Below are 17076 nucleotides of genomic sequence, written 5' to 3' on the forward strand. Positions count from 1 at the left end.
AGCTGTCCTTTCTTTTTTTAGCATTTTTCTGAGGTTTGTGTGTGTGTGTGTGTGTGTGTGTGTGTGTGCATGTGCATGCGTGAGTTTAAGTAGAATGCATGGTGAACTTCTTCCTGAAATAGAAATATGAATGCATGATAGACATGTCTCTGCTATGTGGACTGGCATCCACATAAAGCCAACAGCTTTCTGTCAAAACCATGGCATCTCATTAAAATAGTAAATATCCTCATATTTAAGGGTCTTTTCTGCTCCATAATTCAATTTAAGTTTGGCTATTTCTTTGCCGCCAACTGAAGGTGTTTAGGAAAGATTTATTCACATGAGAGGGGAAGGGCTGATGACTGCATGTAAGTCTTTATTTGAAGTAATATCCCACAGTTCTCACATTGTCCCCACTCTGAGGGGCTGGATAATAAGTCACAGTGCTGTCAGACAACATGAAACCGAGTTACTATCCCCCTACTAATGTCACCTTTTACTCCAGCAACACACACACAGCACAGAGAGGGCCACAAAGAGTAAAGGTGACAAAGAAACAAAATCATTAGTTGCTCTTATTATTGACCTGGTAATTATGCCCTCAGGAACTTTAATTAATATGTTAATGTAACAACATCTGTCCCCTAAAGTAAAAAAGGCACACTTACCAGTTACAGGCAACATTGTATATTATATATTGTGTACAAACTCCACTTACAAATCTTGCAATTTAAAAAAATTATGTTTATTGGTAGAAGATTTGAATTTGTAGAACGAGACCTAAAAGATTTCACAAATCATTAGGTGCCACTCTTTAATTCGGCATATACCTTATACACCAGTTAAACAATTTCCACCAGTAAATTCATCTTTTAGGACTAGTTCATCTACTATTAAATCAATCATCTTCCACTTAGAGAGAAACGTGGTGGACGGTACAGAGCACTGTGTGTCAGTTCTAAAAGTTGTAATTTCATTAATTAAACCCGCTGGTTCAATCATAAACATATCTCATTGAATGAAAATAGTCTCTGATCAGGTTCAGTCAGGAATGCCTTGAGAGATAAACACATAAAGACTTGAGAGATAAACACATTTTTAAATGGCAGGGTTTGCAATAGCACCGTTGCGTCTATCCAAACAGAGCTAACAGCACGTTATCAGAGTGGACTTGCTCCAATCAGCTGGAGTCAATGCGATGTCTCCAAAGCCGCTGCTCTGCGGCTCATTGTAGGATCACAGGAGGCTTAATACGTGATCTGACTGACAGTGACGAATTAACGCAAAGTGTGACGAGTATCACAAGTGACTGACATTTTCCATTCCATCTCAAACTTAATCCTCCTCCGAATCTCTCGGCAACAAAGAAAACAACACGCTTACCCTTTGGTTGTTTGAGTTGTTCATCCTATTCGAAGAGGAGCACTCCGCTTCCCAACTCTCCAAAACTGGCAGCACGGGCGCTTTACGCAACACCAGTGACCGTTCAACGTCCCACACGAAATACCTTAACTCAGATTTTCCCTTTCAGGCACCTCCATTTATAGGCAACATGAAATATCCACTGAGAATCCGGACCCAGCTGCCGGTTATTAACCTCAGAAGTTGTTAAGGATCCGCGCAGAAAATACAAGCCACACTCTTGGCGTTTTGGGGGCGATAGCGGTCATGTGTTTCAGCCTCTCTGTGTGTTGTCTTCATCATCATAATCATTGTCGTCGTCGTTGTCCTAGTAGCTCCTTAGCTCCGGTCCGGACTCACACACACGCAAACACACCACTACCAGCACAAGGGAGGATAAAGGCTGACCGACTGATGGACCAACCGAGAGCCAATTCCGAGGAGGCGGGTGTGTGTGTGTGTGTGTGTGTGTGTGTGTGTGTGTGTGTGTGTGTGTGTGTGCGTTTGTGCCTAATCTGTCTAGCTGCGCGCAGGCAGAAGAGAGTGAATTGACATTTAAGACACTAGCTCCCAAAGCTGTGTCCAGGGACCTCCAGGGGTCCTTGAGGAAAGGAGGGGCAAATATCAGGAACAGGGTCGTCCCACTGTCATTAAATGAGGTGATGTTTTGCTCACGAGGTTTGCTGTTGCCAGTGCACCACAGCAAACGCAGGCATGCATTTCAGTGTTTCTCATGGGGTCCCAGGGTCCCTTGAAAATTTTACAAAAGGGCATTGCACAGTCTTGAGCTATTTGGAAGAAACTGACATAAGAAGGATTTGGCAGCCCTCAGTTTGGCCATAGTTTGAAGTGGGTTGCAAGAGTGTCAGTAAAATCCACTGCGGCCGCTCTGGTGCCTACACCACCCACAGTGGAAAAAACATGTTTTTCTTTTTTTTTAAAGTTATGACTCAAGTTTTTGCACAAGGCACTGGTCAATATGCTGTTTGCAATGCTGCACAGTGCAGCCAAAACATCCCCATTTCTCAACATGTCCTTACTTGTGCCCATGACTCAAATAAGCAGCTAAAATACTGTATGTTGGTGAGCATTACCTCTGCATTTATCAGGAAGGTCGTACGTCAAATACATGGACAGCCTTGAGTGTCCTATGTTTATTCATTATTGCAATAAAAAACAAAATCTCCATGCAATTAAACTGTAAATAATGCAGCTATTTTAGGTGAGATATCGTGAAGTGAGTCCATATGGACATATACTGTAAATCACTTATGACCCTATATCATGAAGATTATTTTGTAACAAAAAAAAAAGAGAAGGACAACAACTATAATATAGTCGCCATACAACCAGCATACTTCAAACTCTTCCCACAATATATAGGTTTATTATGATGATTTGTTGGCAATAGCAGCTGCATACCCATAACTGTACTCTAAATTAGCAGTCTAATGTGTTCCAATGTGAAGACACCACAGTGTGCATAAACAACATTGGCAATCATTGGTGCATGTATGACATATCTCTCTCTCTCTCCTTCTTCTCTCTCTCTCTCTCTCTCTCTCTCTCTCTCTCTCTCTCTCTCTCTCTCTCTCTCTCTCTCTCTCTCTCTGCTTATAGCCTGGCCCATATGTGCACACTGGGAAGCTGTTGTGCAGCAGAGCGTGTCGCCTTGTCGACCGGTGATGTATGAGAGTGATTTGTGGGCAGGTGGAAACGGAAAACTGAGATGAGTCCGGTTAAAATGAAGTGATAATAAAACAGGGATGAATCAGCTAACTGAGAGTTTGGCTCCAGGAAATCCGCACTGGAAAACTAATAATAGTGTCCAGGACATATTTTGCAAACACAAGGAGGGACGTTACAAAAATATACCTCTGCAGGAAACAACTGTAAAGCATCAAACAATGTTCCCATTTTTGCTTTTTTAACATCTCCCTAAATATCAGCAGGGCAAAATGGATACAATCTCAGTGAAGCAAGACAAAAAAAACACAAATGCTTGTTTTGTTGTGTGTGTTGTGTGTTTGTGGGTGAGTCAAGAAGTGGAATGAGATACACGGTCCAGAGATGCAGCAGATGACGTGTAGGAGGATCAGGATGGAGGAGGAGAGAGTCAGTCTGTGGGCAGCCTTAGTTAATAGCAACATGGAGGCAAAGTCCATCTCAACGGTGCAACAATACATCTGTGCACCTGGCCGGGTGAATACAGAGCTCTAGCTCTAGCGAAGGACAACAGAGGAAAAGGTGCTTTGTCATGAAGTTCACTTCACGGTGGGAGCAGAGGACAGAGAAGCTCAAGGCATCACACACCAACAAGAATATTAACAAAGTCCTACAGGATTTACAATTTGCCTCCAACCCTCTCTCTCGCTCTCTCTCTCTCTCTCTCCCTCTCTTTGCAAGTAGACGTGCGCAACAAAAACAAGATGAGCCTTGATAACGCAGGACTTAGTGCTGTAAATATCCTACAGTTAATCAGATTAAGGTTTCATCAGCAAGTAGCTGTGCCAGGGAGCCAGCCAGAGAAGTGCTGTCAGAGACAAATTTACACTCACAGTTCACCGGTGGGGCAGGGGTGTGTGTGTTGTAGCTCACAGATCATATGTGAGCTGCGACACCAAATGCAAAGATGTAGAGAACAGACAGATAAAACCGTGGTGGATTATTAAACTCTCCATGTCCTCCTGTTAAATACTAAGATGCGACTGTCCAGACAACAACACACAAACTGAATTTGTGAGAACATTCAAGGAATCTGGATATACGATTTTCCCATGCTCTATGACTCAGTGGGACCAGCTGAATGAATGATAGCATCATTCCCAGTGTCATTACACTGCATTTCACAGGATGAGAGGACATTCCTCCAGCCAGACTAACCTACTCAGCCCTCTCCCTCTGAGACTCAAGCATTTCCTATTGACTCACAGACAAAGTGCTTTTCCTCAAACAAGTATTTCTCTTCCTCTCTGCTGCTACTGCACATCCTCAAGACCACTTCCTTCCCACTGTAGATATACATAAATACAAGCCTTCTGTAGCCACGTGTCTCTTTCCCTCCCATTTCTGTTCAACCTGTAATCTCTATATTTAATGTTTTTTTTTTTTTAAGATGGCCTATGTAGGAGCAACTGCACAGCAACTAAGCTTAAAAAAACTCACACTGTGTGTTTGTGCAGATTTGAATCTGGTGCCTTGTTGACAGTAGCTGTTGTGGGACAGAACAATGTTTCTCTTTCACATATTTTAGACATTTTTTTCAAAGCCCTTTGTTTTAAGAAAGGTCTCACATTACCGTTTCACATAGACTGGCTCAAATGAAGCACTGAAGCACATGGATAAACTTTGAATTGCTTTATTGCAAAGTGTCGGGAATAAGAGACTGGAGTGTGACACCTTTCTCTTCCCGTTACCACTACATCTTTAGACTGCTATATCTTCAATGGAGACACAACATTGACAATTATGAAGCTATGCAGCTCGGTACATGTGGATTATACTGCAGTATAGTTTAGTGTACGTAACTTTAAATATTATAATACAGATCTGCAGCTATAGTTTGCATTTATCTTTAATTTACTTCCTACCTTTTCTCATTCATATTCACAGCAGTGCCCCTTGTGTTCACATGTAAAATGGAAGGAGAAAAAATGTATTCACTCATTTCTTCAAGATGGTTAGCCTATCAGCCTCCTATTGGTCATAAGAGGGAATGGCAACATCTACGGACAGAAACAGGATCATTCACTCCTCTCCTTTACTTTCATTGCTGAACTGTGCCTCATGTCTAAACTGTGTCCATATCGTTATGTGTCTGTTACGGTTTTGTCTCACACAAGCATAAGTGGCATGTAGAGACTTGCTTTCTTCCCAGTGTCAGGCAGCCTGAGGTGCTGTAGAACAGCTCATGGACATAACGGGTGTCTAACTTCCAAGTATGCCAGGAGTGGACTAGAGCCTGACACAGCACAGTCATGACATCACCATCACAGAGTTACTGATTCAAGCTCCTAATCACGTATAAGACGTGATATTCATTCACCTCTTGTTGGCAGTTGAAATACTAATTAGGCCATGGAGCTACACTAGCCTGTAAATCTGGATTATAAAATCTGCGTGTATACCCCGTCTACTGCAGTCACAATCCCAACACCTACATTTATCAAGACCAAGATTCAAGAAAGCTTTATTATCTGTCACAAAGTAACAGAAATTGTCCTTTGACGAGGCTCAACAGGCTCAATCACTACAACAGCATCAACATGTGCAACTTGAGAACCCTAACAGCACCAGGAAACAGTGGTGCTCAGCAATGGCAAACTATACCTCAGTATTATGCAAATGAAATCAGAGCTAAATATACTGACTGTCAGGCTTGATTGATCACACTGTGACAGCTGTGGTTGCCAACTGTGAGGACAGTGAGGACTGTGTGTGTTGGACTAAAACAGTACCTCAATAAACTTACACATGAATGTTACATAACCACAAACAGTGACATACTGACCAATGACACAGTGCTTCAAAGGGGCTTGGTGTAACAGGGGTTAATAGGGGTTTTCAGTCCGGTTTGTTATCTGTCTCAGCCAATCATACTGAGACAAGCTACTCCCCAGAACCAATAGGAATCCCTGCCCAGGTTCTTAGTCTGTCCCAATAAAGGTAAGATGGATTAACCTTTTCGTCTCCAAGTGATGACAAGATTAGAAACACATACGCTGTCATATGGACACAGTTCAACCCTGACAACCTGAGGAGGCTCTTCAAGCTTTGGTTTAATAGCCTCACTAATAGAAGGGGTGAGGGAGGACACGGAGGGTCACAGAGTCAAAGGTGTGTGTGTGCTTATGTATGTTTGTGTGTCCAAGGAGAGAGCAGAAAGAAGAAAAGATACTGCGACAACACATGAGCACAACAGCCGGGGTCAAACAATGTACACCCCTCCCACATACAGACACATCTTCCCATAACGTGACCCTGAGCTTTTGACCCCATCTCCCAAACATGACATCATCCAGCTCTTGGAGGAGTTTCTTCCACTGATCTCATCATGGTGAGACAGAGAGGCCGTCTTTGGGGAAGGGGTGTTGTTTTGGGAGTGGAACAGCTCAGCAGTGCCTCTCAACACCTCATACCACAACAAGAGGCCCCTTTCAGAAGCCTTGGCCCTCAGATCTACCTCAGCTTTAAGCCCCGGCTCTCCTGCTGACCCGCCTCTAAACCCTGGAATTCCCCTGTGACGGTTCGCCTTTGGCATTTGGATTTTCCTTAACAGCACACACGGCCATCCGTCTTCTGAAGGCCAGGCATCCACCAACAAAAGTCACAGAAAACTTTGGCTAGTCTTGCCTTTCTGATAATAAAGCCCCTCAACAGATGCCGTGAGGCCCTCTGCTCACTGAGCATGTGTTAAGTTTTATATGATTCAAAATGATCGACATTAAAACAACCAAACTGTTATTGATGTGATGTTGCTGTGTCTCTTACAGACACTGTGGAAATTAGACACGGAGACAGAGTCAATAACAACATCATTACATCATATACTGTATGACAGAGAGAAGAGATCCTCGTTTGTCCTTGATGAAAGCAGAATGGACTCTCAGATGCTCAGAAGGCAGCCCTCCAAATGCTGACAGAGTTGTTCCACCTGCCAAACACACACACACACACACCAGTGACACACGCACACACATGCACACAGAAACTCAGTGGCCAAGGATCCCGCAGTGTGCAGTGATTCAATTAGACACTTTGGCTTGCTACTTAAGCACACATCGAACACGCACTCGTGCTGCCCCAGCAGACACAATCTTTAGGGTTACAGTAGTGCTGGTGATGCTATCAGAGCAATGTGCACAGGGGAATGGACTGTTTTAACGGTTGTAATTGTTTGTTTAGACAGCTTTTCTTTCACCTCTCTGACTTCCACCTACTCTCTGTTCCAGGGCCCTCTCCTCGCATGGCTACAGTGTTGTGATGGATAGCCAGATCAGAGATCAGAGAGAGATAAACACACAGAAATGGACTGAATCTATTCATGCACACTTAAAACTCCCCCGCATACTGTACATAAACCTCATCAAAGATCAATAAAGCCGCTGAATCAACCATAAACTTGCACATAATCATGTACACTGCAGAGAGTTTATCACACAAGCGGGAAAGCACATAAATAGATCTAACACACATGAGCATAAATTGCATCCATATGGACAAACACAAAAGCAACATCTACAGGCTTAATTAAGCAATGCTCTTTTTAACACAATGTGTGTTTGCGCACATTTTCAAAGACAGCCATCTGAAGAAACAGCCTGCACCCCCAGCTGCATCTCCAGAACTTGTTCAGATGTTTTTAATTGCATGTTTTTACAAAGGAATACAACATTTTTAATATCTCCACTTAAACAGTTACTCGTGAGCTGTTGACACGATAAGTCAAATCTAGCATTAAATCCAATCTGTGCTGATTTGAATAATGCCTGCAGTCTCCATTCAAACAGCTTAAGTGGCTCTAATTTTCTTTGCAGCTGTAAAAAAAAAAAGAAAAAGAAAAAAAAAAGACCTAAAGCGTCTTTGTGCATCTGCAGGTGAAAGTAGAAAGTGAGGAGAACAAGGATTAAGGAGAGGTGACGCTGAAGGGTGAGATAAAAGTGTGTGGAAATAAGGGCCGAAAGCCGAGATAGAGGCTGACAGGGAACAGCGCAGTGAAATATTCAAATAGTTTCAGGCAGAGATAGTTTGGAGGAGAGGGGAAGCGAATGACAAAAAAGAAGCAGGCTGGGAAGGTGCAGGGAGTCAGGTCGATATTCCAATAACAACACCTCTCGGTTTGGCATGGTGTTTTCTCCTTCACACTCTCCTGGCTCAAGCCTGCTGTTTTTCAAAGGAAACTGGCTCAGGCCGTGGCATCTTACTGGTTCCTGCTCACACAGAGTGCCTATTCAGACGTGTGCTGCTCCTCCTATCCGCTGCATGGGCGATGGCTGGCATGAGGAGAGGACTGAGGCACGGATGGGGGGGGGGGGGGGGGGGGGGCAGCACTGGGGGTAGGGGAAGTGTTGGTTTGGACTGTGGTTCTTAGACTTCAGGTTGGCTGGGAGACAGGAAGGCTTGGAAGATGTGGCTGAGGGTTAGGAGCTCGATGTGTGGTTCCAAGAAGAAGAGGAGGGAGCTTGGTAGGCAGCGCCGGGTGTATTTGATTTGATACAAAGCCCCCTTTCTCCTCCACTTCACACACACACTGTGCTTGATTTTGGCATTCAGCACTGGAAAAACTGGAACCTACTGTAGCTATCAATGGTACAGATGCCAGAGACACACTTACAAACACACAACACACACACACACAGTAAACAAACTAAAACCCATGTACACTACAAGTAAATAAACCTTGCTATTTCTATTTAATTTAGGCTGTAGGAACTTCTTCCATCTAATTCAAAACAAATAGAAGAAGCCTATTAAAAAAACTCATTCACAGTAAAATCCCGGCTAATAAACCTAAAAAGTCCTTCATTAAATCAATGAACTCTGCTTGATTATATGGCTTACAGTATCGGCTTATTACTCTTACACTCCCTATTTACTCACACACACCGTCAGAAGCGCACAGACACACAGGGACGAGCTCAGCAGGGAGCAGTGTACGATGAAGTGGTTCGTTGTGCAGGAATGTGTTTTGGATCGGACACGACTGTGTATTCTGTGTCACAAGAGAGCGAGCGATGTTAGCTTTAGCACACCTTCCACTGAAGCAGGCAGGTCTGGTGTAACTTAGGCTACTTAAACAACCTCACAGCTGAACTAACATATGCACACATGCAGGTTTCTACTGCCGACTGCTTCTTAATGGAAGGATATATTGATGCTGGCTTTAATGCTGAAAGGATTAATTTATCATAAGAAAGGAAGAAATATATAATAAGGTAAAGAACGATCAAATTAATGGTGGAAATGATAAAAGAAGAAGATGGTGGAGAAAGCCAAGAATAGAAAAAAAAAATTAAAAATTAAATGGAATGTAATTAAGAGTCTAGACCAGGTAAGCCAGGGGACTGAAGCTAAAATGTACATGCACTGTTTTTCCATTCCAGTACAAAAAAGATTAACCTTTGCTCCTACTACAAATTCATCATCATGGTAGAGATTCATTGGGCCAGCCACAGCACACAAGAAGATACTGGGTAACTGTCCCACAGCAGGCAGGGATTAACTGCTGTCAGTTTGGCCTTTGGCCCCTCCAGGACCTCCTAGTTTTAGATCTGTGAGGTCTAAAGGGAGTGGAGCTGAAAAATATATGTTACCAGGGCTGATACACTGAAGGCTTTTCACACAGCGGGGAAATTGTAAATTAGCCACAGTGAATGTCCTCAGACAAAATATATTCAAGGAAAAAAAAATCAGAATCATACAGAGGAGATGTTGTGAAATTACATCAATGCAATGGAGGAGGCAGTGATCTCCATGGACAGACCTTGTTTCTGATGAGTCCTGCTCAACCAAACGGTCAAGGCAGTTTGACCAGTGGTCAGAGATCAGATGAAGAGAGGCTGCATGAATACCAGCCAATGGATATTTAAGCCGTGCCTGCAGTGTCTAGAATCCACAGAACTATCCGAGGCATGGCCACAGCTAAGTTTAGAGTTGGGGGGCGTGTGAGAGGTCAAACATGAATCCTGGGTGAGGCAACGAGAAACTCCCACCTGACCCCCACGTGAGCTCACAGTCAACCAGGGTGAGAGGATGAGCTACCCCGACCACAGCAGTTGCCCCATAACATGATTTCATTTGTCTTACTCCTAAAACTGCAACAAATACAATAAATGCAGCAGAACTCAAAACCTTTTTAGTCTTTCATCAGATGATATCATTGGTATGATCAGAAGCAGCATCAGAGCTGTAGCAGCTTAATGCCCCAAGCTGAACTCCCTCCCTGATTTAGAGCTGGGCTGCACTGATCCACTGAGGTCAACGCACATACACACTCACAAATAGAGAAAGTATTGTACTTTGGCAAACAATGGCCGACTCACAGAATGAAATGCAGCACAAATCCTGCTTTTATAACTTGGGCAAAAATGAATGACCTCAGAAACCCCTTCACAAACTTCAACATTCAACTGGCAAAGCTGCGATCTATGTAGTCAAGGCCAGTCTGCAGGCTAAAATTAGACCAGGGAGAAAGTGTCCATCTACGGCCCTCGGGCTATCAATGGGGAGAAGGGGAAAGGCCAGGGTGACTGAGCCTGAGGAGGTGAAGAAGGCTAAAAGAGGAGCGGAGAACAGGGTGACATTAAACACTGTATAAAGTTTGTTTTTTTTTCAAAACGCTGTGTATCCGGGTCAGTGGTGACAGGAAATGGTGTGTACATGTCTGCCAGTGGGTTCAATGACATCATGTTGTCTTTCCCGGTGGGAAACAGTAATTACACATGACCACTTCCTGTTTCCCAGCAGCCACTTCTCCTTAGGGGCGGAAATGCAGCGACTGTGTTATGGGCCTCCTAATAGAGGAGGGAAAGACGAAAGAAAAAAAAAAAAAGTGCAGTGCAGCCAAGAATGCAGTTATTCCTATTATAACAGACCTGTTAAAACCTGAAGAGCAGAAAAGGTACGTCCTACTGAGCTTGAAAATAACACAACGACTGCTCTCTCTCCCTTCCCGACACAGCAATTACAGATGCCTGAGGAATGCTGGAACCTCGGGACATGCATGATCTTCTCACTTTTTAATTTTCTTTTGGCAGATGCCTCTATCTTCTGAGATGACCAGTGCAGAAAGAAGTCACAAACACGGTGTAACTCTGTGTATGTTAAACTTATACTGCATGTTGCTCCAGGGAAAAACAAAAAGGAGGAGAAAATAGTTTGCAGAACTGCAAGTCGTAATGAGCTAGCAAGACATTTATGAAAGACCCTGGAGCAAAACACATCCATAGCTAGCTGAAATTACAGTTAGACTGTGGGCCGTGCAGCTCAGCTCACATACAAAGAATCCCTGTCTCATAACCCTCCCTACCCACCCAGGCAGAGGAGACATGGGGGGAGGGAGGGGGAAGAGAGAGTGACTTGAGTGAATGAGCATATGAGCAAACAAGTGAGTGTTTACCAGCAAAAATACTCATAAGCTGAAGACGAGCATGAATTTGTATTGAACAATCTGAAATTCTCACTTGTTATTGGAGAGTAGTGGCGCTCTGCAGCCGACCCTGACCTCTGAGCTCCCCGTGCAGGGGGAGAAGCGACAAGAGGGATTTCCCACAGGGCTAAATGAGGGCTCATCATCCTGTTATTACACATTCCTGTCCTTGCAATTGCATTTCGAGATATAAAGCTGAGACGAAGACCTGAAAATGCTAAAATGCACAAAAGGTCTTCAGACAGAAATGCCTGTTCTCTGCATTCCTACATAATGCCCTAGATTCAATATTCAGATAAAGTGCCACTTTCCAGTCTGTGTCCAAGCTGTAAACAAGTTTCTCCATCAAAAGAGCCTCTGTGACAGGAACCAAAAAGCTGATTATGCCTGATCAACTTGTTGGTAAAAAGACCTTGTGATGGCTGACTTGTGCCAGTGCATTTCAGGCTTATATCTTCTCTTATGTGATTAAAAAGCCAGACACCTGGCTTGCTCTGTGGCACTTGGCACAAGTAGATAAACAAAGCAACACCTCGTACAGGAAAACGATGCCAGAGCAGCTAGCAGGTACGACACACCAGTGAGTGATATCACCTCTCGTTCAGCCCTGGTGTCACACAGCTGAAGGCCTTTTGGACAAGATTTCAGCTGACATAGTCAGAAAGAAATGGCTTTTTTCAACTCTAAACAGCTGCAGCACAGACAGCCAATATCTCTTCAGATTATGGGGCCAGAAAATAAAGTACATTTGAATTTCCCTATGAAATTCCTGTAACATTTCCAAAGTGTCCATGTGTCTCCTCTTCCCCTGGACTTTGTTAAGAATGAGACTAAAGTATTTCCTGTGTAACCATCGTTAACTTTAAGGGCGAATGTGGAGATTTGCAAAAAAAAAAAAAAAAAAAAAAAAAGGTAAGATATTATATAAATGATAAGCTGCCCTCATGTTGTGTGGAATGTCTTTTGCCTGTCTTTTTCAGAACACAACACTAGTCTGCACACACATTCCCACAGGGACTTATGAGGCCCATATGTGCAGCTGTGGACTGTGTGTGAACCCCAGTTGGAAGGGGAGACACAGAGAGGGAGAGGTGGATGGCATGCAGTGTTGTTTTCTATTTGCTGTCAGTGAGAGCTTTGCCATCTGTACAGGGAGACCACACCAGTGCCAGCTCGACTTGTTTGTCACATAGAAAGATTCTTCAACTAGCCCCTCTGTAAATTCACAACACTGAGCCACAGCTGCAGACTCAGTCCGTTAACACAGTAATGCACTGTACTTAGGGGGGGGGGGGGGGGGGGGGCAGACATGGACTGGGGCAGACTGGAAATAGATTTCAGTTATTAGTAAAATAAAAAAGTAAAGTAAAATAGTCTGAGACATGATCACACACACACACACACACACACACACACACACACACACACACACACAACTTGGAGATTGTGTAAAAACTGGTGACAGCAGTAAGAGCAACACAAATGCATGCAGAGGGTCAGAGACAAGTGATGGTCAACTGGAGATTGAAATAAACTTTTACCTGTAAACTGAGTGCAATCTGGCGGATGTACATCATATTGAGATCCTCTAATATCCACAGTTTTTCCTCCATGTTTGTGAATTTATCAACTGGCATCCTTTAAGCAGATATCCACAAAATTACTTCTTCTTGGAGTTAATAATCGGGCTCAAACCGCTGTCCCGCAGGTACCGAGCAGGCAAAAAAGTTCATTATGAACAGTTCCTGTTCAGTCCAGACTCGGAACAATCAGTGCGTAAACACTGCGTAAAAGTTCCGCTCCTCATCCAAAACAAGATTTGCAACTGCGGGAAAGCAGACAGAGGTGGAGTAGATGACAGCATCAGCTGCACTGTAGTAACCCTGTCCATAAAATTCCCCCAACCCGTTCACGGCGCGTATTCTTCTTCTCTACTTTTCTCCGGGCAACAAAGATCCTCTCAAACACCCACAGTCAACACCCATCGGCTGCGGGGAAAGAATAGAGTCTTTTAAAATGCAGTTCTTCTCTTTGTGTCCCTGTGTCCCGACTGTGAATGCCGTCTGTCCTCTGTGTGACAAGAGACCTCTCCACAAAAGGGCATCGCCTCTGCGGGAGTGATCGACACAACTAGCCCACTGTGTGCGCCCGGACGCTCCCCAACTCGGCGCTAAATTAACCCCTACGACGCGTCTCTGATGATGGTAATGAACTTTTTTTTTTTTAAAAAAAGAAGAAAGAGGGGAAAGAAACAGAGAGATATTACTGTAGGAGCCCCCCACGCCCTTTTAAACAAACAAATTGCAAATACCGCACCACCACACATGCATAGCGGGGTGGAGAGCTTTGTTCTTTTTACTGGCTTGATAATAAATGGAGAAATTATAACCGTGTCAGCTGGCGCCCCTCACGAGGGGAAGCAAGGGTGAAAATGAACACCCAGAAATGTTATCTAACACTAATTTGATGCAAAAAAGTCTAGGATTGATAATTAAACAATGGACAGTTGTATTATTAGCCTCGTGCTTACTGCTGTTACAAACTGATAAACGGAGAGAAAACTGAAGAAGGGGAAGGTGTGCCTTAGTGGGTCACAGGGTCACAAGCATTTGGCCAATTCAAATACATATTTCATAGCACCGATCCCCAGTGTCACAGATCGTTTCAATCTTTTATCACTTAGCCCATTAAATATTCATTTACGTCTCTCTTGGAAATTCTTACCACATCCAACAAAAATAGCGGCTCCCAATTTCAAATTCAGTGCTACAAGTTCGATGTTACAAAAATGTGAGAAAGTTTCCACGCAGAAAAATAAGACAGGGCAAATCCAGTCTCCTTTCCCATCACTCCAGCTGTTTGGTGGCCAGTTTCCTGTCCTCAGAACAAGAGTTTACACTCCGTGTGACTCTCAGCCACAAACTGGTGATCCCGCTTCTGTCCTCTGGGAAAATTGGTTCACAGCCACTCTGCCTCTGCTCTCCAGAGCGTATACACGAAAAGTACAAGCTCAGAGACCTCTCTCCGGCGCGTTAATCCTGGACCTGATACAGCTGTTTGTGTGTGTGTGTGTGTGTGTGTGTGTGTGTGTGTGTGTGTGTGTGTGTGCGTGTGTGTGTGTGTGTGTGTGTGTGTGCGCGTGTGTGTGTGTTCATCCTTCCTTGTGCCGTGGTTGAGACCAAGCTCCGCGAACCACAAGCAGACCCCTCAACAGGAAACTGGCGTCACACTGTGCCCTGCTCACTGAGCCACATTAATTAAAACACACACACTTTCTTGTGGTATTCAACAACAGGGACCCACTGGAGTGGAGTAGAGGGGTTCAGAGGGTCAGTGACTGATTTCAAGGCTTCATCAAGAGGAAGAAGATCACTCCTTTAAAGAAAGTTACGTGAGATGAGGTACTGAAGATGTTTTTTTTTTTGTTTTTTTTTAAACCACATTCTTCACTTTTACATGACGTTTGGGGCCGCTCCTCTCAGCACACATGCACATATGGCCCTCCATCATTCTGAGGCAGATCCTCTCAACTCTTTTACAGAGGCAAACAGTGAAAACAAAGGAGCTGTAAAGCCCTTTCACCTCAGAGGAGAGGAGGAGAGGAGCCAGGGGTGCCGGTAGCAGGCCGGGTCATTTCCCCAAGAAAAGCCTCCACCCTCAGAGTTTAAATCAGCCGGCTAATCTGTCACAGACACCAGCATACACACAGTAAGAGAACAGATTTATTGTTCTTGAGGTAGAAAGAGAAATAGCTGAGGTGAATGCACAGAGGGAGGGTTATGGGTGCTCACAAAACATTCTGGGACTCTCTTAGGAGTGAGTGAGTGAGTGAGTGTGTGTGTGTGTGTGTGTGTGTGCGCGAGCGCTTGCACTTGCTTCACAATTCACTGTGTGTAGATTCATATCCAGCCAATCCCCTCTGAAAGTTGATCTGGTATGCTGCTGAACTGGAAAATATTCACTTAACAAGACCTCAAATGCCACGAACACTACACTGAATTGTGTTAACACAAGCTTAACTCCTTTAAAGAAGTGAAAGGAGTTCATCCCACAGCTGTTCCCACTTTTCTCAATGATAGATGTGGATGTTTTTCAAATGATGATAATGAGCAAGCAACAGAGCAACAAATTCTTACTCCAACGTCAATTATTCCATTAAGTCTTCATTTAGTTACACCAGCAGCAGTTCCTTGAAGCAGAACATGCTGCAGGTAAATCTCCCCGCAGTAAAACACAAAGACTGACACCTTGTAACAAAAGCCTGGAGGCTGAACAAAAACAGACAGAAAACAGCCATTATCTAAATGACAGGGCAGGCTGGCAGGCAGGCAGGCGAGCAGCTCAAACACAGAGCATCGCTGCTTCTTGGCCAGGGGCCACCGAGGACGGGGCAAACTCAGATATTCACAGACAACAGAGAAGCGGTTAGTGGAGAGAGAAGAGTTTTATTGTGGGGTTAAATGGCGATTACCTGCTGATGGGATGCTGGATTAGCTTGATCTGACCGTAGCACGGCCAGATGTGCTAATTGGCTGCAATGAGGGAGGAATGAAACCAATACATTACACAATCAGTTAATCCAACACCAACTCTGGGGTTTGATCAAAACACGACTAAGGATTAGGTAAACGGAGCACCGACAAAATCCTTCTCTCCTAACACACAGGCTGAGCCTAACATAATAGGTTCAGAGTTTCAAGACAATACACGGTGCACTTCTTGTTTCTGAACGGATGTGTGGAGGAATAGCCTATAGAAGACTTCCTGTCCATACACCTAATCAGCTGGAGGAAACATGCTGGAGTCAGAGCTGAGGGTCAGCTGGTGGTGCTGTGCCAAAAGGGACATTACAGGCAAGATTAGTTTAGTATTTCTAGTGTTTATATTTTCATCTTTAAAACATTTGTTTTTGTTGGTCAATCAGGTAGACAATGGTTACATCCTGGGCACTAAACTGAGCAAGAGAGGAAGGAAAGACTATCAAGATACATTAACTTGTATCTTGTGTCTTAAAATAAATGATAAATGAAAGTAAAAGAGTGAAGTTTTCTCATTTCACATGTAAGAAATGATAAAGAATAATTCCCATTTGTTACCACTAAAGTCTTTATTTTTAGCGAGGGATGCTGATCTGTCGGTCCACCACTAAGGTCCAGATTGAAATATTTCAACAATATGATTTGGATACAATTTTGTACAGGCACTCACGGTTCCCACACACTATGAATCCTAATGACTTTGGTGATCCCCCAACTCCTAGTGCCACCGTGAGCTCTGCATTTTCGGTTTTGACAACTATTGGGTGGATCACCATGAGTACATACATTCATGTTCCAGTTTGGAATTTTAATGACTTTCGAGATCTCATCTTATGCTCCAGCGCCATCATCAGGTCCAAATTTTAATATGCCCAATGCTTTATGATTAAATACCTGCAAATCCTCAGATTTGCATGAGCCTCTATTTTGTGTTTAATGTTAATTAGCATGTTAGCACCGCTGTATCCATCAAACAGAACTGCCGTAGATATGGCTGTAGAGACTTAA

At 43.8% G+C, this 17076-nt stretch overlaps 1 protein-coding gene across 3 annotated transcripts in view; it reads right to left on the bottom strand.

Annotated features, from left to right (window-relative positions):
- The window catches only part of rtkn (rhotekin), a 53599-nt gene that overhangs the window by 23766 nt on the left and 12757 nt on the right, over nucleotides 1–17076 (bottom strand). The window contains exon 1 of one of the 3 annotated variants that reach the window (XM_022754631.1): nucleotides 1366–1499. The exons of the other annotated variants lie outside the window; for them this stretch is intronic. Coding sequence (XP_022610352.1) covers nucleotides 1366–1389 — 24 coding nt within the window. The 5' untranslated portion in view covers nucleotides 1390–1499. Of the gene's footprint in view, nucleotides 1–1365; nucleotides 1500–17076 lie in introns of those variants that run through there. 3 annotated transcript variants of the gene reach the window in all.

This window comes from Seriola dumerili, unplaced genomic scaffold, assembly GCF_002260705.1.
Source record: "Seriola dumerili isolate Sdu_G_001 unplaced genomic scaffold, Sdu_1.0 BDQW01000017.1, whole genome shotgun sequence".
NCBI classification, from domain to species: domain Eukaryota; kingdom Metazoa; phylum Chordata; class Actinopteri; order Carangiformes; family Carangidae; genus Seriola; species Seriola dumerili.